This window comes from Geospiza fortis, unplaced genomic scaffold (genome assembly GCF_000277835.1).
Source record: "Geospiza fortis unplaced genomic scaffold, GeoFor_1.0 scaffold317, whole genome shotgun sequence".
In the NCBI taxonomy this organism is placed as follows: Eukaryota; Metazoa; Chordata; class Aves; order Passeriformes; family Thraupidae; genus Geospiza; species Geospiza fortis.
Genome location: NW_005054398.1, coordinates 1,613,706 through 1,634,763, shown reverse-complemented (window position 1 = coordinate 1,634,763; position 21,058 = coordinate 1,613,706). Strand labels below are relative to the sequence as shown.

The following is a 21,058-nucleotide window of genomic DNA, read 5'->3' as shown; positions in this document are numbered from 1 at the left end:
GCTCTCAGAGCAGCTGCTGTGTGCTGTAGCCCAGTCCCTCGCCTCCCCAGAGAGAGCTGGCAGTGTCGCAGCTATTGCCGGGCAGGGCCTGTGGACATGGCGCATTGCGTGTGGCTGAGCGAGTGTGTGAAGTGGTGGTGGAATCATAGAATAGAATCATGGAATGTCCTGTCCACAAGGATCATCGAGACCAGCTCCTGGCCGTGCCCAGGACACCCCAACAATCCCGTGCTGTGCCTGAGCTGGTTGTCCAAACACTCCTGGAGCTCCGGCAGCCTTGGGGCCATGACTGCTGTCCTGTGGAGCCTGTTCTGGTGACCCAACACCTTCTGAGTGAAGAACCCTTTCTGAATATCCAATAATCTAGTATATTTTATCCCCCTTTGTACAGCTTCATGCTGGCCCCTCAGGTCCGGTTGCTGGTCACCAGAGAGCGGAGATTGGTTGGTGCTGCCTCTCCTCTTCCCCTCATGAGAAAGCTGCAGACCCCAGTGAAGGCTCAGTCCAAGCTGTCCTTATGAAATCCTGACAAACACCAGTGCCTCCAGTTAAACTCAGGGAACAGCACTGACCTTCCTGCCCCTATTCTAGTGGAGTGCCTCGCCAGACAGAGCGAGGGGCCCGCTGGGTGCCTTATCTTATTGTCAAAAAGGCATTTCTGCGCTGTAGATAGGGGCTGAGCAGCAATGAGATCAGCATTCCTGGGTCAGGGATGGCCTCCGGCGCGGGGTCTGGGGTAGGAATAAGGCTTTGTTTGCAGGGGGAAGGTATGACAAACATGCTGTCAGCTGAGCCTGACTGAGGTTAGCAAACACAGAATTACAGGGTGATATGCCAGCAGCGCCCAAGGTGTCGGTGATTGTGTGAGGCACTCAAAAAAGCCTTGAAATTGCTTTGAATTCGCTGGGAATGCTCTTCAGTCTATGAGCTCTCCAAATGAGTGTGCCTCTTCCCTGCTGATGGTTTATAAATAATCCATTTCCAGCGTGTCAAGCATTGATGCCTCAAGGAGTCAGACATTCATAAAAATAAATGCAGGACCAAAAGAGATAAAAAAGTGCTGCTTGGAAGTCAGGTGTTAAAACTGGGGTAACGCCAAAGTGAAGTTGCCTAAATTCAGTTCCTCTGTGGGGGTATCATGTCGTGCTGGGGTGTGAGCTAATCACAGACTGGCTGCACGCAGTGACATCTTCAGCACCACCAAATGTCCATAGAGGGTCCACAGCCTGTGGCCTCAGATCATACCAGGAACTGGAAATCTCTTAACTGAGCCCAGTGACTCCATTCTGCGGATTGAAAGCAGAGAGGAGTTTTAATAAAGAAGATGTTGAGGTATATGGGTTGCCAACAGCTTAACTTTTATTTTCCTTGACTACTCTCAAATGGCAGCTTTAATCAGTTTAACCATAAAGGAGAGTTCATCCATCCAGCAAGAAATACCTTCAGTGCTCCCGGTTGGATTCCCAAAGTTTCCTCTGTTGGGGAAGGCAAGGAGCAGTGCAGCACCCATGCAGGCAGTGCTCCTGGTGTCTTCTGGCTGCAGCACCCCTTGAGGCTGTGCCTCAGGCATGGTAAATCCAGCCCATGGCTGCAGAGCTCTGAGCCCTGAACCTTTTGAGCTTTTCAACCTAATGCTGCTGTGGCTGCACCCCAATTTCCATCTGTGGGAGCCCAGTGCTGGCAAAGGGACTCTGCTGCCCCTGTTAAATCAGCAGCACATTCAATTTCCACAAATTCTCCAATCATTTTTCCAACCACTTATGTGCATGATCATCAAAGCCCGTGGTGAGGCAATTTAATTTTGTCTCATAAATCCACTGTCTGCCCCTTCTGTTGTAAGAAGCAGTGACTAAATAATGGCTAAATGGCAAAATTGACCTTTCCCTGAGTTCATGGCAACTTCTATGTTCTCTAATGAGTTAGGGAGGAGGCATATAAAAGTCTCGTTCCCTGCAGAGCCCTACAAATGCTGAAGACTTGAGCCAGGATTTTTGGAAACTGTTGCCTAAAATGCAGGGCAAGGGCTTGAATGAAGTGTGGCTTTTTATGTTGTAATTAAAAAATGTATCATAACAATTCTGGGAAGCAAATGAGTGGAATGGTGTGGCAAGGAGACTTTCAGAAAGCAATTATGACTTTAATTAAATCCAGGAACATCTGGAGAGCTTACCTGGGAGAACTTGAAAAGCACGATGAGCAACATGCAGAACAGCAGATAACACTGAGCAGCTCTCTAACACAACAGAATGGATTTGGATTTGTTGGTTTTGAATCTAACAAAGGCAATGAGACAAGTGATGCAGACACAGGATTGCTGTGGGAGGCTACTGTAGTGGTTAGGAAACAGAAATGGATATTCTGATCCAAAGAAAATGTGGGTTTTTTCAGGTTTCTCTGTTTCTGTCTTTATATGTATATATAGAGTATGTTTAACTAAAATATTTGCCTGTTCGCCACTTCTTAAAGCAGTAGAAAGTGTAGTAACGTGGTAGAGGTACACAAAGACGTGGAGAGATCTTTAAGAAAAGAAACTGAGGTTGGAAATTCCTGCTTCTGGGATGAGTTATAAACACCCTCTGCCCTGTGGATGCCAGCACAGGAATGGAGCAGTTGGAATGAGTCCAGAGGAGGCACCAAGATTGTCAGAGGGATGGAGCACCTCTGCCATGAGAAGAGGCTGGAATTGTTCATCCTGGAGAAGCTCCTGGGTAACCTGATTGTGGCCTTCCAGTACCTGAAGGCAGCCTACAAGAAGGATGGAGAGAGACTCTTTACAAGGGCTGGAGTGACAGGACAAGGGGGAATGGGTTCAAACTGACAGAGGGCAGGGTTAGATGGGATATTAGAATTCAGTTCTTCCTGTGAGGGTGGTGAGGCCCTGGCATAGGTTGCCCAGAGAAGCTGTGGCTGCCCCTGGATCCCTGGAAGTGTTCCAGGCCACGTTGGACAGGGCTTAGAGGAGCCTGGTCTAGGTCACCTGCCCATGGCCGGTGGTGGTACAAGATGAGCTTTAAGATCCCATCCAACATAAACCATTCTGTGATTCTATGTTGAGGGCAGTTTGGATGTCTTACTTGGTCTCCCTAGTCCTGTTGGAGGAAAGGGATATCATGTAAATTGAAGGATATGAATCAGGTAACCAGAACAGGATTTTTCTGGGTTTTAACTTGTAGAATTTTCCAGAGATGGTGCTAAGAAAGCCAGAAGAATAGAGGTGTTGAAAATGGCCATAGATAGAATATCATCCTTTTATTAAACAGAGTATTCAGGGTATTTACTCTTCATGCCCTTGGGAACTAGACTTTTGTAAGGATTTTCCATATGAGCAAACAGCTCAGTGTCTTTCCTTTGCTGTTCTTTTGACATACCTGATATTGGACAGTGTCAGGAGCAGCTTATGGCCACAGTGACTTGCCCTCTGCTCTGGCTGCTGACAGGATTTTTTTTTTATCTTGGGCTTGTTTTTTTTAAACAAACCTGTGATGTCTCAAAGCAATTATTTCAAGCAAGTAATTATTTCACTGTCAGTCCTGTTCAGGGTCTACCATAGCTGCATTCATGGGCCACAACCCTCAAGACATCTTTTTAGATGTCCTGTTTATAAGAACTAGCAAGTCTGGAGAGTGTATTGTGCAGAGAGATGCAATTTTATATAAAACCTTCATCTGAGTGCTAGGCAAACCTCTGCTGGAAGTGATCTGCACCTCTTACCTAATGCAGCTGTCTGCTCCTCAGTCTCATTAGAGCCTTGCTTCCTTGCTTGAATGTCTTTCTTCTGTCACAGCTACATCATATACAGATATTTATAGAGTGTAGTGGCATTGCCTCTGAGCTTTTCTTGGATAACTCTGCTCGGGGTGGCACTTGAGCTCAGGAGAGGGCCTTGCCACCTGGCTCTTCTGGCTGGAAACCATTCCCAATCTTGTCCCTCTTGCTTTGCACATAATATCAAATGAAGGAGAAAGATCTGTTGCTATAATAAAGTGTGCTGAGGAAACTGAGGAGCCCTTGGTTCCTGAAAAGCAGGTTTAGTTCAGTGGCGTTCCCTCTTTGGCAGCTGGGTACCTGTAATGCCCAAGGGGACTTTGCTTTTGGCGAGGAGTGGTGTAACCCCCTGGTCAGATGCCAGCTGAGGCAGCTGAGAGCACTCAGTCAGTCTGATTTGTGGGATGGAAGTGTCTCAAACTCTGGAAGGAGGGACAGCCAGTTCCTACAGGAAGGGCAGAGTTTAGGGCGTCAGTGAGTCATCTCCACACCCTGTGACCTGCAGGACAGAGGAGGCTGTTTCCCATTGCTGGAGGGATCTGCTTTGAGTGGGGCTCCTCAGCAGCTGTGCACTCTGAATAACAATCCCCAGCAATTCCAAAGGGAGAGTTTCAGCTCCCTTTCTATAGCCTCCTGTCCATATGTCCATATGCCCTAGGAAGCCAAGTGGAGCCGAGTGTGTAGGCTGATGAGCCCATGCCCTTCAGAGTCACCATAGAGATACAGAGTATATCACATGTGAGAGCTGTGCTCCTCTCAGGAAACCTCCTGAAAGGGGATGTTTCCCAGGCCAGGGATACCATTGTGTGGAGGGCAGAGTGTGGTCATCTCCAAACAAGGCACCTCTCATGCCACAGCAGAGGCAGTTCCCAGGAGATGGAATTAAAACCTGCTCTACCCTTGCTCTCTTTGGACAAGGGGAGGAAGATCTTGAGTGAGTGAGGTTATTATCTCACATTCACAGCATCGCCTGGTCCAAGAAGAGGAAGAAGGAAGGGCTGTTGCAGGCAATTTTATTTTCGTTTTTTTTCTTTTCTCTGCATGGTGAGCTGCCAGGAGGATGTCACCTTTCCTGGGCATCTATTGTCCAATAGTTACTTTGCTTTTTTTTGGCCATTTCTCATCCCTTGGTGTGTTTCTAAGTTTAATTTGGACCATAGAGGCAGCAACAATTCAGAGTTAAAATACACAAATCTGAGCCATCTTCAGAGCATTACAGAGGCTGATACAGGAACGTGTAACTTAATTTATTGTTTTCCACCTTCTCTGTTAATGAAATCCAGCCTGAATTGTTACACACGAGTCCGTGTTCATTTCAGCAAAAAGTAAATTACCTGCAGAAAAAATTGTCACATTTCTGCATCTCTGACATCGATTAGGTCTGTGACCTTGACAAGCAAAGACTCAATACATCTGTTTTCCAGTCTGTGAAATAACAATGTGTCTTGTACAGCAACACAGCACCCAGAGCTGCTTTATCACGGGCCTGCTGATAGCTCCTGCCATGGTGTATGAACACCAGCACGCTCGTTCTGTGTGTGCAGGGAGTGCTTGATAAGGAGCAGGACACGTGGCAGGAAAGCAGCTGTGAGCACAGCCATGCCTACATGAAAGCCTCAGTATTTGCTTTTAAACCTTGAAAAGGGTTCACTGCTGACAGCCGAGTGGTTTGTGTTTGCCTCAAGTAGTATTAACCTTGAAGACAGGCAAGTTCATAGGAAACCTTACACTTGGAAGTCTGCATGTGCAAAACATGCCCAATAATGTCAGGGATCAGAGAGCCAGCGAGAGGCAATGTCTGTAGGAAATTGTCAGTCCCTCTGTCCAGCTCCCAGGATGTTCAGGCTGCCAGGCTCTCCAAGGAGCTTTGGTGCAATGCTGATTCCCTCAAAACATAACCTGGACCTGTCAGCTTTGCTGTCATGGACACGTTTTCCTCTTTTTTTCCTTCACTGGACAGCTTGTGTGGGTCAATTTTCACGCTGTGGAAGAGCACTGAAAAATATTGATCACTGCTGCAGCTCGAACAGCTCGAGTCCAGGTGCTTGTCCGTATGAGGATGGAGCCACTGTTAAGCCTATTTCAGGGTCTCCTGAGCTCTTGCTCACTTCCATGTGAGGAGTGCACTGGAAGGAGAAAGATTTCTTTATCTCAATGATAAGAAATACAGAAAGAGAGTAATTTCATGGATAATTGCATGAGAGGGTTAAAAAAAGGTGTCAGACTGAAAATCTATGTTTTTCAAGCAGTTAACTTTTTGGTGCCAGTGGATGCCAGCCCAGACCATCAGCTTGAGTGGTTAAAAAAAGTGAGTGGTGTTGACAGTTCTGCCTCCTGCCCTTGCAAGACTGAAATTTGGCAAGAGCATGAAAAATGAGGAAGGCTGTCTTCACTTCCAGAGAAAATTAGGAGTAGTTGAAGGGCTAAAACCTTTAAGAGGATGATAAATGGCCAAAGGAGCTTGAAAGCATGTGATAAAATGCAATTTAACAAAGAACTGAGACTGGTAGAAGGGATGTGGTGGAGAGGTATAGTGCTGTGGTCCAACACTGTTGTGTATTTTCAGAACTAGCTTATAAAAAGCTGAGCTTCTCTTCATCAGTGGGAGGTGCCTGAGGAGGCTTCATCCCACCAGTGCTGGACATGCCTGGAGCAGATGTTTTTGAAGTCCACTTCCCCAACAGAAGGAAGGGTTATACTGGAGGCTTTGATTCAGTGCTTTAGATGTGTTCCTCAGGATAACATAAGCATTTGCCTTTATCCAGTAACTGCCGTGGCCCCGAGCTTGCTCGAGGGAGGCACATCCACTGCTGAGGCTGCACTTCATTAGCAGAGCCCTGTGCTGTGTGTGCTCTAAGTCCTTGGGGAGCCCAGGGCACAGACAGCCCAGTGCCAGAGAGGATCAGAGCAAGCACACTGGATATCTGCTGCCCTGCTCAGGAGCCCCACGTTTCCAGCAGGGTGGATTGGGTTCTGGTGGAGCTGTGCTGTCTCAGCTCTACATGGGTATGCTGGAACGTAATTGAAGTGAAGCGCCAGCTGCCCGCAGGCAGGGCGCTGCTGGCTGCAGGATGCACAATTTGATCATGCTCTCTGGGGCTTAAATCTCTAGTCTGAAAAGCAAATTTAGCATATTGAGGTTAAACTTCAATTAATACATGATGGCCTTTTTCTTCTGATAATATGGAGAGACCCTCAGGAGACCCTCAGTTCAGTGTTCAGCACTGTCTCAGGATGTGCACTGAATAAAGCCCATGTTGTCTTAATACTGGGGATTAAAAAAAAGCACTGTCAGTGCTTACTGTTTGATCACATCCATGAGCACAATGGGTTCATGGCACAAGCAGCCTTTGTTCTGACTCCTGCTATTTTCTTTACATCCAAGCCAAGACACATCCCTGTTTGTCTTATGCAAGGAATCATGATTAAAACCACACCACTGCCTACACTAGCATTCTAGCTTGCAAGGATTTTGGGAACTTCCTTTTAAGAAGGTCTTTAGTATTCCTGGTGGGTAAAAAGATGTTTTTCCCTTGCAGTGGTAAGCAAAATGTTTTAGGGCAAGTTCAACCAGTGAGTTGTGTTTCCAGACAGACAGAGGTGCCTGGGGGCAGCCCAGAGCGCAGGGATACAGCTGCCCCTGGGATCACTTGGGGTGGTTGTGCTTGGGAGGAGTGTGGGAGGAGGAACCCAGATCCCCAGGAGGTCAGGATGGGGTGAGAGCAGCACGAGGTGCAATTTGAGCTCCAGAAGCTCTGAGGGTGTCTGTGAGTGAGAAGGACAAGGTGAGGTGCTGGTCAGTAAGGCAGGTAATGCAAAGCTGTGCCTGGTGCTGCCAGAAAGGGCATGGAGCTCACAGGGATGTTGCAAGCAGTGGAAGGTACAGCTCAAAGGACAAAGGACTCTGTCTGGCTTCTCCCATGGACCAGCACAGCACATGAAAGAGGGATCGGGTGAGTGAGTGATCCTCAGCCTGCTCCTGTGAGCACTTGATTTCCCCAGCTGGATCACGCCCAGCTTGCACATCCTTTGGCTGCATGACCAGCCCCTGGCACTGGGAGTGGACCAGGATTGTGTGGCTGGGGGTGGAGAGGGTGAAGCTGCTGCCAAAAGGCCAAGTGCCACCCATGTTTGTTGGGTTAAAGCTGCTCCCCAGCAACAGTCCAAAACTTCTGCTGTCTTTGCTTTCCTGAAGGAGTCAGTGAGCCCTTCGGATTTTTCTTCTCAAAGGAAATATGCAATTATTTGTGTAAAGTGTCAGGGCTTCAAGCTGAGCTGCTTCTTTTCTCAGTGTTCACATGGAGGTTCTGCCTCCACAGGTGGAATGTACAGTTGGCAGGACCAGTTTTCAGAGTCTCTTTGTGCTCATTTTTAGGGCAAGACTTGGAGTCCTGCTGGTTTCCACAGGACTGGGACTCACAGATTTGGGTAGGACACCTGAAGAGGTGCACCTGCAGGTGGCCCTCCATGTGGTTCTTTCTGCTGTCTTCTGTAGCACCATCCTAGAGCACTGAACTGTGGTGGTTCACAGAGGCTGAGAAGGTTTGATCTCCCTGCACTGAGGGCTCTGGCAGTCTGGCCTGGTACGTCCCAGAGGGGACTGCTGCCCATGCTGCAGCCGTTTCCAAGGCTGTATGGTGAGGTTGTTGCATAGGTGTAACATGTACCTCAGTGCAATTAAATCACTGAGTTTACATGCTGCTGACTAGCTTGTCCCTGTTAGTTTTGAACTTTTGATTGCCATGTGGGTGAGTCAAGGCTTGAGGAGCTGTTCTGACTGCTGCAGGTCAATGCACAGAGGTTGTTTCCTACAGCCTGCAAGGGGCTGCTGCCACAGTCCAGCAATGTGGCCCTTTGGCTGGGACATGAGTCCCTGAAGACACTCCTTTGGGAGAGCTGGTGACCACTGGTAAGTAGATCATCAAGATGTCTTGTGCAGGACCTGCGTGTTTGATTTTGTTCCCTGGATTGGTTAATGCTCCTACATCTTCCCACAAAGAAAGCAAAACGTGTAGATTCTTGTAGAAGTAGAAAAGTCTACTTCTTTTATTTTCATGTTTTGCCAGACCTTAGTGATTTGATTGGCAAGCTGGAAAGCAATGTGATCAGAGAGTTTTCAGCTTCTCCCAGGAGCTGTCCTTGGAAGCACAGAGGGCACCCAGCTCAGGCCAGCTGCTTGCCAGCACAGAATTGGGCTGGACGTCTCCTGTGCTGGAGCTGCCTGCTTTGAGCACAGTGCTGCAGATGGTGCATGGAAGGCTCAAGGTGCTGCTTCTTGGAAACCTACTTGTATAAATGTCCTGACACTGATTCTCTGTGGTTAACGACCATTTCATTTTTACAGCCTTTGATTTCAATTGACAATGTGGCTTGCTCGTCCTGGCAGGCAGCCTAAGGCAGCTGTACCTTCTTTTAATAGGAACTCTGACCTCTGCAAAATGACTCATCATTAATATGTCTCTGTAACGGTTTGTTTATTTCAGCTCCTTTCCGTGCTTCTCTCTCTAATGGTTTTTGTGCTGTTTTTTGCTTAGCTTATCAAGCAGCAGATTCTCTCCCTCCAGTTTAGGAAGGTAAAACTACATTGCATTAAACTGCTCTGACCAAACACTTTTCTGAATCTGTCTGCACGTGATTAACCTGTAATGCTTTGGTACTAATTAATTAATCAGTCAAGAGCCCTGAAGTGATCTAACAGCCTCATTCTGCATGATTTGATCCCTAATATTTGCTTGAACTGCAGAAAGAAAAGTGAATGTTCATCATAATTCCTGTATTAAGGTGCAAGAAATATTCCTCTTTTTTAGCCAAAGGATGGGTGTTCAGCTACTTCTTTATATTAAAGTGAGACTTCCATACAGAGACATTAAAAATTGGATGTGACTGCCCTGAGACATCCAGAGAAAAAATTTTCTTCCCCCTGCCATTGTTGTGAGGATCCTCATTCGCTTGGACTTTGCCCCAAAAGGTGCTTGTACAGCTGTACTTTGCCTTTGGCAAAAGAACACATTTGGAAATCAGTTGGCATTTCTGGTTTGCTGGATTGGCAGGTAGAAGAATAACCATGGAGGGAAAGGCCTCTCCAGAACACCTCTATAGCTCTGGGATTTCTAACCAAAAAGTCAGAAAAAGAAAATCATAACAAGAGGAATACACTTCTCAAATCTCCTTTTCCAACAGGCTTTTGTATGGAAATCCCTCTTTAATTGAAAAGGCTACTGAATTGCAAGGGGTCTCTTCTAGGCTCCAGGGCTTTTTCTGCCCCAAAGATGCAGCTCCAGGAAGGCCCAAAGAAAAAGTGGCTAGTGCTTTGTGTCCAGTTCTTGGAATACCCTGAATTACTGGTTTAGAAAGCAATTTGAATTGGACAAGCCTCCTTGCAGCTGGAGTGAGTCAGCTGAGAGCCCCACAGTGCCAGAGCCTTGAAATCCTGCTGTGACCAACACAATGGTTTCTTTGAAAGACTCAATAGACCTTCCAGGCTTCCTGCCAGGCATCACTGGGCAAGTCCCTGATTCATCTGCTGAGCCTGTGGAGCTCCCAGCTTCCACCACAGCTGCTTTCCAAAGCCATTCAGTAGCCTTTGCTGGATGTATTTCACCTGGTTGTGGGATTTGCACTGAGTGGACCAGACTTATTCCTGGTGCTGGTGGCATGGTGCTGGGATTAAACTGGGTCCCAAGAGCCACTACGTGTGTGTGCATCACTTGATTATAAGATGCTGATCCTGTTGCCCTCCTGCTGGGCTATGAAATGTTGGTTGATGCTTGGGAAATTCTTTTATGTGGCTCTGAAAGGCATTTACTGGTATGGGGAGGGGGATCTGTACTGAAGGGAGCATCAGAACCCTACCAGTAACTGCCTTGTACTGGATTGTCTGCCTTGCTCCATGGAAATGGGCTTTTTTTTTTTTTCCTGGGATTGGAATTTGGGAAGGTTGCTCTGGTTTGAAACAGCTTTTGACTCCCACAGCCCATTCCTGGCCCCGCAGTTGAGTGAAGAGTTGCTTACCAGGACCAGTGTCCTAGTAACCATTGATTTCCACAGAAAAGAGTCTGAGCTGTGGGATCTGTTATTTTTATCCCACCCCACACTTGTTTGGATACAGACTATGCTTATAACCTTCATTCAGTAGATGAATCAGGTTTGCAACATCCCAGGCTTCCCCTGTCCTGACCCTCATCCAGCACAAGGTGCCTGGGAGCTGAGTGAGTTCCCAGTGGGTTGTTACTCAGGGATTCGTCTCCCTGCATCTCTTACAAACCCATTCTTGCAGGAAGGCAGAGGGAAAATAATGACATTGCAGCCTCCAGGTAAGTTTTCAGGGTGGATAAAACAGGCAGTTGCTGTGGCTGTAGCTCTCGTGATGCCTTCAGCCGTGTGTGCTTAGTCCCTGTCAGGGCACCTGCCCCCTCTGGGTCATGCTAAATGTGGGGTTTTTGGTTTGTCCTGACCCAGTTTGTTTCTTTAGCAGGTAGAGCATTAGTGGCAGCAGCAGGAGCATCCTGCCTGCGAGCTGGGGCTGCTTGTGAGGCTGGGATCCTCCTCATGGGACCCTCACCACACGCTCTGAGCCCTTCTGCTCATGGTGGAGCTGTGTCAGGAGTGGTTTGGACATTTATTGCACCCCTTGCATGTTTCTGAAGCTGATCACTTGTTTAAGGAATGTCTTTCACTGCTGAAAATTATATAAATAGAGCTGCCAGCTACCAGTTCTCTTGCAGGATTAGCTGTTTGTCCCAGCATCTTTGCACTTGAGACCTTGGGGGCCCCTCTCATAGTGTAAATGTGTAGAGTTTTAATTGGAGAGGGAAAAAACAAATAAGAAGCTCTTCCCTTCCAAGAGCCTCAGCATTATCTGAATGAAACCCCAATTTGAAATTAAATAATTTCAATAATTTCCCTTTAAATAAATAATTTCCCTTTATTTAAGAAAGCCCAGATTTTCTGGGACCTCTCTCAGTGATGCTGCAGCAGGGTTGGATGAATATGGTGATCTATTGCACTCATTGAACAGTGCTGAAACACCTGGAGAATCCATGGTCTGCTCTTGAGCATTACAGATTGCACTGTCAGGATAGTTCTGGCTATTTGGGTGCCCCAGCATGAACTTTGAGGTCAGAGCCTGAACTCCTGGAGTAGGGAGTGTGAGTGCCTACCTGCAGCAGTGAGGGGTTAAACAGGGAGTTCCTTCCCATTATTAGCAATTCCTGGGTTCAGGAAGCTGCTAGCCAGCCTCAGAGCTTCCTCAGTGAGCTTTTCTTCATTCTAAGAGGGCTGCTGTGTTCAGGAGACACGTGCAATTCACACTTGGCCTGAAATGACACAAAGTCTTCACAAATAAAAGAAAATCCCAGTGAACAGAACAACTCTTGAAACATTTATGGTTCAGAACTGGGAATTGACTTTGTTAGGTGGAGCTCTAAGCTTGCTGGCTGGCCAAAGAGATGTTTTGGTATAATCAAGAGATAAAACGGCTCTTCATTCATCCAGTGGGTCAACATTGATTGCCCCAATAGCCCTAAGAGCTAAGACAAAGGGAATGGCTCCCAAATGTCACTTCAAATTGACAGTCGTCTTAGGAGGGAGAAATCAGTCCAATGCCCTGGCACTGGGCTGGACCTGTGAGCAAGTGTAGAGATGATGGGAGGGAAGAGGGCATGGACAATGAGAACACAGGCTGCTGAGGTGAGACACAAGGTGGACCCTTTGATTTTTCTGGTGCTTTTATCTCTAAGAAATGCTTCTTGAATCTTCCAGGAGCACCTTCTGCGCAATCATTTCTCAGCTGACGGAGGAAACACAGCCACTATTTGAAACCACTATCAAATCCCGTGCTGTGTCCGAGGACTCTGATGCTAAATTCACGTGCATAGTGACAGGTAACAGTGTCTTCAGTGAATAACCTGGTCCTGCCTCACCTGCTGGACTCGTGCCAGTTAAACTCTGCAGCAAGTGATAACAAGGATAACAAGCCCACCACAAGCAGAGGTTCAGCAATTGCATGGTGATTTTAGCTTCAGTTTAAGGGAGGTGGGAAGCACCTGAGTGTGTAAAGAGGCAAAGGCATAAGCTAACATCTGAAAGAGCAGAAAATGGGATATGCTGGTTACTGCTTGGACCAGCTACATTTTGTTGTCCTAATCTCTGCTTCTCTAATCCTGGCCTCCATAACTCAGGAATGTGCAGTTTTGAAGACTAAGGCTCTCCTGCTGGAACCAATACTGCTGGCTGTAGATGGTTAGAGCACAGCTACATTTGTATCTGTGATGAACTTCTGTGTCTGTCAACATCTGAAATAAAAACTGGTCACTGCCCAATGAGCTAAAATCTCCCCTTGGGCAGGAAAGGGTTAAGTCAAGAAGAGGAGGAGGAGGGAAAGGCCAAAAAGGAAGGCTGGTGCTAAGGCCTTGTGGCATGGCAGCACATTGGTGTAGAGGCAAGTAGCTCCTTTGGTGATGAGATTTTGTTCTTTAAATATGGAGACTCTAAAACCTCTTCTCTCAGTGTACTTGTTAACAACTCCATGATCGTTCCTGACCTCACTAGTATTAATTACTGCAAGAGGTTACTCAGTGAGAGACACTTACAAACAAGTTTGCAAGTTCTGGAAGGAGGAGAGTATATCCAGTGAGCCTCTTAGGCACGAGGACCAAAGCTTTCCTAAGCAAATCTGGTTTGCTGTTAGGCTGGAAATAAGGAAGCACAGTCTCAGTCCCTCTGAGAACTGCCAGCTATGAATTCTTGGCTTTTCTCTCATGAATTCCCTTGTTCTGAAGGCTGACCATCTGACTTGCAGGGGTACGACTGATGTGTTGATTTTATTGAGGCTTAACTTCAGCAGACCCCTTCTTGCTGCTTCTAGACCCAAAGAGGGCTGCTAGGAAATGCCTCCAAACCACTTTATTTGGGGAGTCATTAGAAGGGCTCTTTCCATTCCAGTTTTCTGAAAGCAAAAGCTTGACATATTGTGCAGTACCACGGAACATGCCATTCTGCAAGTGTCAGAGGTGAGAAAATGTTTAGTTGTGTTGGGAAATCCGGAGTAAAAGTCCTGGCTTATCTCACTGGCTTAAATCTCCACCAGCTGCACCTCTGAGGTTGATGGCTCCTTCTAACAAATTCCATCTCTTCCTGGTGTGTTGTACCAGGCAGAAAACTTGACCTGGTGCTGACCTCATTTCCTGCTCAAGTATAGGAAATTGTCAATGAGTCTCTTTCAGCATGTGTCACAATATTTTTGTGCTTGGTAAACTAGGTTGGGGAGATGCCTCTATGCACTTAGAAATTTTCATGGAAACATTTTTAAAATCATCTTTGGACCACCTTTGCCAGATTGGCATCTCCTGTATGTGGTCCTGTGGAGTGCTTTAGGAGCTCAGGATCTCTTTGGGAGAGAGGGGCAGGAGGTGTAGGGCATACCCTGGCTGCAGAGCCTGCCTGGTAGTTCAGGTATCTTGCCCTGCCGTGATGTTTGTGTTCAACTGGGAGGCGTTGCTGGGAGCAAGGAAATGGCAGTGACATCCCTGGCCAGTGACCAGAGTGGAACCAGTTCAGTCCCAGCACTGTGGCTGCAGGCCAGGGACACTTTGATGGAGGCAAAGGGCAGACAGTCACCTGCTCCTGTTTTGACGGTCAAGCCGCAAATATGGATGTGTGACCTACAATAGCATCTTACTAATTTTTTTTTTTTTGCCTCTTCTTGACCAATAGTGAGAGTTACAGGCTAGTCCAACATCTGGGAATACTTGGACTAGGACTTGCTGGGCCTGTCCTAGGAACACAGAAGGATGCAAGAGTTTGAAGAACCAATCTCCAGAATGTGATGAGTGGTACAGGCAGGAGGAAAGCAGGTCAGGCAGAGGCAGATTCCTGTGTGTGGAGGCACAAACTTTTCTTTCCTCCTGATGCCTAGTTCAGCCTGCTACTGGTGTCCCTGCTATGTCTGATTTGATTTTTTGGGTCACATCCTGCATCAGTTATGAGATGTTTTCTTTTTTCAGACAAAATTAGTTTCATCCTTTGTTCTCGAAGAGATGTGAAAAAGGAAACAAGAACATTTCCATTAACTGTGCACCTTCATCCCACATCTCTGTGCTTTCCTTTGTGGGTCTGTCTGGACTTCAGGGTCTCAAGGGTCATCACAGCTCATTTGCACTGGGTGGATATTGGGCTTCTCTCTTCAGAGTGGCCCTTCATGGAGGTGCTGCCACAAGGATTTTCCAGCTTTTTAGTCACTTCTGTGCAGCATTGCCTGGGAAGGAGAGATGTTAGCTGATGAAATGGGGGAAGCTGCATGAAGGGGCCTAGGTCTCTGGCTGCTTAGGGAATGAGTCCAGCCAGGACAGGTGATGGCTGGATCTAGCCAAGACCATTGTATGTCAGCACCAGCCCACTGTTGTACAGCTGCCTTTTCAGTGCCATTTCAGTCCTCCTCAGCCAGGTTCAACCCCTCTGATCTGGCTTCACAAATCTGTCTCAGGGGCTTGATCCCATCAGTGCCTCCATGGTTTTATTGCAGAGTACAGAGAGGAGAGGGCTCTGCCCATGGCTTGGGGAAGAGAGTTGGGCTAGGGTGGGTAGACAGTCACATGCTTTGTGGATGCAGTTTTTAATCAGGAGTTCCACTCGCTGCATTTGTGGTGACCCCCTGAGGGAAGTGTTTGAAGGGTGAGACTGAAGTGTTTGGATGAAGACTGTCAGGAGACATGCAGGGGCTGTGAGAGGGGTTTGGGGATGGGACAGTGACTGCAGGAGCAGAGAGTAGGCTGCTGGGAGATGAGGAGGTTTGGCTTTGGGGCCAAGGACAAGGGCAGGATGGTGAATGAGCACTGCTCACGGTGGCATGGGGAGCTACTGCTGTTAGTATCTGTCCCTCCTGTTAGCATTGCTAGAAGCTTCCTTGTCCTTGTGTGCTGGAGGGGTTTAAATCCATGAAGCCAGGAAGGGTAATATCCTACCAGGAATTGTATTCCCAAGACTTTTGAAGCCCCTGCTGTATGTAGCTTATGTAGAGCAGAAACTGTGGATATTGTTTAATGGTTCTGAACTCTTAGCACCTTCCCAAGTTTCAGAAGACTAACTCCCCCTCCTTTCCTGCTCCCCAAAAAAGTAAAAAAAAAGAAAGCAACTTGAAATAGAGTTTCTCTGGATGATTTTGGATAGATATATTCAGAACTGTTTTGGATAGATATTTTAAGAACTGTTTTGGTTACAGTCACTAAGCTTTGAAGACTTCTCAGATTCTGACAGTTTTTAGGAAAAGAATGTTTGATCTAAACCTGGCAATCTCCATGAAAGAAACATCCTTGCTCTGAAAAGTCTCCAGGATGCTGTGGTGGCTGGAGCAGTGCTGCTGGCAGGCACACACACACACATGCTGAGGATGTGGAGCCTCTGGGTGGCTGCTCTTCCCAGCGCTGCCCAGCCCCACCGTGTCTGCAGCTGCAGGCTCTGCCTGGGGGCTGCAGGGGCCCAGCTGCACGGGGGCTGCAGCAGGGGCAGGTCTGGGAAGGACGAGTGTGGGTGTGTGAGGGGGGCTGCAGCAGAGGCAGGTCCGGGAAGGATGGGTGTGGATCTGTGAGTGTGTCAGGGTGTCTCATGCTAAGGGTGGCATCTGGTGCCTCCATCCATGGATGGAACCCTCATCCCACTGGGCAAGCTGTGGATGCTGTGCCTGCAGGGGATGCACCGTGCAGGGAATGATGCCTGACTCCTCTTCCCCCCCACCCTGGACTGGGGGAATTTATTCACTCAGCAGCCCAAAGATGGATGTCAGCAGCATCAGCAGCAGCTCCCCTCCCTGTGCCAGGGAGATTCATCCCTGCCCAGGCATCTTTCCATCTTGGCTCTGATTACAGCCCCTGGGAAGGGATGGATGATATTTGGACAGGCAGCTGGGGCCACTGTACCTGCGTGGGAGGTGGGAAGCCTTTCAGCATCCGCCTGCCTGCAGACTGCAGATCCTGCCAGAGCTTGCCTGCAGCTCTCTTGGGCTGCAGGTGACACTGGTGACACTGTGCAGTGTGAGCTGGTTGTGGCACTGAGCTCTCGTGGCCATGGCTCCTCAGAGGGAGCAGGCAGCCTCAAGGACACGAGTGCTACAAGTCACAGGGAGTTGAAGCTTAGCAAAAGAAGAAAAGCCTTTCCTGGAGCCACTGCATAAGGATGGAAATGGCAGCTCTTTCCAATGGCAGCTCTTTCTGGCAGATGTCAGCTGGGAATGGAAATCAGCTGTGGAGGCCACGGTGGGGGGGACATCACAGAGCTTCTCGGAAACTATCAGCTGAGTTCCCAGAATGAAGGGCTGTGATTGCTGTTTCCTAGGGTGTCGGGAAAATCTACCTGCCAGCTCCCTGCAAGATGGACTGTGGGGGCCTTCTGAAGATCTTGCTTGCAGAGCAGCCTTTGGGAAGGGTTGGATTGCTCTGGGCACAGTATGAGCTTGTGTATGGAAATAGTTTTGGTCATCTCTGGAGCAGAAAGAATTCACCACAGGCTCATTTAGCCCAGGCTCCTGCTGCCAATATTATTTTATGGAAAATATTAGCAGCCATGTCAATCCCTGATGATGCCATCACTGTAATGCTCTCATGGCTTTCTCCAGTTCCTAGTTCAAGGCTCATTTTCTTCAGCCACAAGTACCTGAGGGCTTTGCATGTCTCTAGAAACTGGTTTGGGGGGTCAGGGCAGCAGCAAGGAGCGGGCTGTGACAAGAGTGGGGCAGAGGGGGAGGACAGAGAGCCTTGCAGGAAGGGTGTTGGGAGAAAGTCATGGCTTGGCTTCCTGTAGAAGAGGAGAAATGAGGCACTACCCAAAAGAAAGCCAAAGCTGCTGATGGCAGCGGTGGGAGGGGATTGAGGCAGCAAAGCATGTGGGAGACCTACAGACTGCAGAGATGCTGGGGCAGTGCAGAGTAAGAGACCTTAGAGAAGAAGGAACAATAGGGTAAATTCCAGTCTGTGAGGTGTCTGGGCTATGGGGGTCGATGCTTCTCATAGAGGAGAACAGGGAAGAAAAGCTGCTGAGACTTCTCTTCCCAGCCATGTCTGGTCCCAGTGGACTAAATCCTTCGAGGAGCCAGTGGATACTGAGGAGCCACCACAGGCAGGGGGTGGGGACAGGGAAGCCAAAGCAGTACAGGAGGAGATTTGGCATTTGCTGCTTTTCTGGGCAAAGGCATATTGGATTGGCCAAAGCCTGGGTGAATTCCTGCTCACGAGTCTCTGCTTCTGGACTCTCAGTCCTGCTCTAGGACCTTCATGAGAGCAGGAGGAAGCTGGGCTCAGGCATTGCTATGGGCTGACAACATCTTTGGCTGGTGCAAGGAGGACGGTTGAGGTCCTGGTTGGCCTGGAAACCTGTGGCTTGGTATCCAGAGAGCACCTTGTCCCTGCTTTCTCATTACTCCAGAGCCATTGGGTTGGGACCCTTTGGATATTCCTGGAAAGCCCTCATCGGCCCCATGCCTGGGATGTTCATGGGAGCTGAACCTTGCCACATTCTGGGGTGCTGTGGGTGATCCTTGGGCTCTGGTGGAGTTGAGGAGAGTGCTGGACTCCGTCCTTTGGCCCCACAGAAAGCCTGCAGGGACATTTGCAGCAGATAAGCTCCTGAGCAATCAGCTATAGCCTATAGCCAAGGCAGAATGTGACCATTGACACTCTCATCCCATGCCCTGAGGGTCAGCTTGGCTGGGTGGTGAGCCCTGAGTGAAGTGCAGGAACCCCTGCTGGCTGCTGGCTTGAGCAGTCACTGCATGAAAACTGCACTTAATCTGAACTAGAGCTGCTGTCAGTGAGCAGTGAGGGCTGTGGCTAGCACTGGTCCATATGGGACTCACATGCTGATCCAACACCTCTGCAAGTGGTGGAGAACGTGGCTGTGTGCCCAGCCAGCCTGCCAGCCAGCCAGTCACACACATCATGATGTCATTCTACTGAAAAGGCAGGTGACATCTGTTGTCAAGTGACATTTGTAGGACACTGAGCTGACTGTGATGCAATCAAGGTTGTTTCTGTTCAGTGGAAAGTTTCAGATCAGCTTACAGGCTGTGACACTGTGCAAAATGCTGCGAGCTCCATGGAGGGGCCTGTTCTCCAGCCATAGCCTTGGCCTCATCAGAACATCCCTGTTCACATAAAAGTGACGGCATGCTCACCTTCTCCCGGCCAGTGTTACAGGAGACGAGCGTGTGATCCACTCCCTCTGCTCAGGAATGAAGTGCTGGGATTTTTTTCTCAAAAATAGCCCTATTCCTAGGGGTGATAAAAGTCTGAGATAAGCCCATTAAGTTTCCACTGTTTCTGTTGTGCCATTTAGGAATGTGGTGAGCCCAGAATAGCATCTGCCCTGGTGTGCTGCTGCTGATACCATGCTGCCTGTGCTGCTGTGTGGAATGTTTCACTGTCTGGTGTCCCTTCCCTGTCCTCCCCAGGGTACCCACAGCCTGAGGTGACGTGGTACAAGGATGATGAGGAGATGGATCGCTACTGTGGCTTACCCAAGTACGAGATATTCCGTCATGGAAACCGCCACACCCTGCAGCTCTACAAGTGAGTAAAGGAGCTGGAGAGGGCCTGGGTTTGCTGATGATAGCTCTGGGTGTGTTCTCAGTGGCTGGCTAAGCTGTCAACAGTGATAGCCCCCCCACCACTTGGCTGGCCCCTTCTGCTCCCCACTGTGAGTTCAGAGCTGGCCCTTCCCCTCCAGCTGTGGCTCCCCAGTCACACCAGCATGAGATCCATTACTGCATCCAGGGGTAGCTGTAATGCCCTTCCAGTAATGCTGTAAGATCCATTACTGCATCCAGGGGTAGCTGCCATGCTGGAAGCAAGAGGAAGGGAAGAAGGAGTCCCTCTCTCTGGAGCCTTCCAGTGCTGAGCATTAGGGATGACAAAGGTGAGCAAGGGGAAAGCACTATCTGCCTCCAAGGTGATGGTCCAGGGAGTCAAGTTTCTGGAGAGCCAGGCACACCTTGAGTCCTGGACTTGGGATGTCAGACAGGTGTAGCACTGACTGAAAATGCAGAATGTCAGTGTTGCTGATAGTCCTTGTGCTTCTGGCATGAGCTTTTCTGCTCTCCCACTGTGCTCCAGGTGTCCATCAGAGGCTGGCCCACCTCTTCCAGGAGCAGGGATCTCTGTGGGTCAAGTGTCCTCAAGGGGTGACAATAGGGATGCAGGCAGGTGCTTGTGGTGCCTGTGACACGGGGTGGGAAGACTTTGGTAATATGGTAGGGTAGAGGAGGAATAGGAATGTCTTGTGGGCTGTGTAGAGCTGAGAGGAAAAGATCCTGCAGAGGACTCTGACCAAGAACAGTTGGGAAGCCTGGTGCTGCCTGTTCTCCTCCACCACAGCCCTCATTCCAGAGTTACAGCCCAGGGTGGAGCTAGAACAAATTTATCATAAAACTTACTTGTTTGTTAGTGTGGGGAGCAGGCAGAGCCAGGGTGGGAGGCCAGCCCAAGGCCTCCAGATGCCCTGTGGGCACCTATGGGCCACATCTTCTGGACTCTGTGGAGCAAGAAGTAGGAGAACATGCATGCCTGTGAGTCCAGCAGGCATCCTCAGGAGGATGGGTAGGTCTCACACACAGCTTTTGATTTCCAGGTGCCGAGAAGAGGATGCAGGCATTTACCAGGCCTCAGCTAGAAATAACAAAGGCATCGTGTCCTGTTCTGGTGTGCTGGAAGTGGGAACCATGACGGAGTTCAAAATCCATCAGAAGTGGTTTGACAAAATCAAGAGAAAGGCTGAAGAAAAGATGCAAGAAATAGAACAAGGCAAGAAACGAGGGAAAGAAAATGTGGAGGTGGAGAAGTTGCAAGGAATGAGCCCTGAACGGCTCCAGAGGAAGCGGAGGCTGGCTCGAGATCAGAACCTCCGCTCAGGAGACTCTTCATGGGAGAAGGAAGACACAGCAAAAGTGCACGTGGCGGATTCACAGTCCAGGTTACACAAGGATATTGCTGAGACAAAGGAGCAGCCACTCAGTGCGGTGCCAGGCTTCCCAAACAAACTGGTGGCACCTCTGAAAGCAGAGGTGACCACCAATGGAGATGCCACTTTGGAAAGTGGGGAGGAGAACGGGAACAGCTTTCTCACGTACATCTATGAGACAGTGGAGGACTTGGCAACCAAGCCAGGGGCGAAAGACTCTGCAGCTAAAAAGAAAAAGAAGGTGGAGGCTCCTTCAGCACCAAAACAAGAGGTTTCTAAGCGAGAAGAAAGTGGGAGAGACAGGGCCAATCAGTCTTCAAATCCCAGGTTTGCTCCTCCTGTCCCCTTACGC

The 21,058-nt window shown here is 48.8% G+C and overlaps 1 protein-coding gene across 1 annotated transcript in view; it reads left to right on the top strand.

Annotated features, from left to right (window-relative positions):
- ALPK3 (alpha kinase 3) overlaps window positions 1–21,058 on the top strand; it is a 37,246-nt gene that overhangs the window by 4,621 nt on the left and 11,567 nt on the right. Inside the window, 3 exon segments of the mRNA XM_031061010.1 lie at window positions 12,526–12,647; window positions 19,202–19,319; window positions 20,377–21,058. The exon segment at window positions 20,377–21,058 is cut by the window's right edge and continues 6 nt beyond it. Coding sequence (XP_030916870.1) covers window positions 12,526–12,647; window positions 19,202–19,319; window positions 20,377–21,058 — 922 coding nt within the window.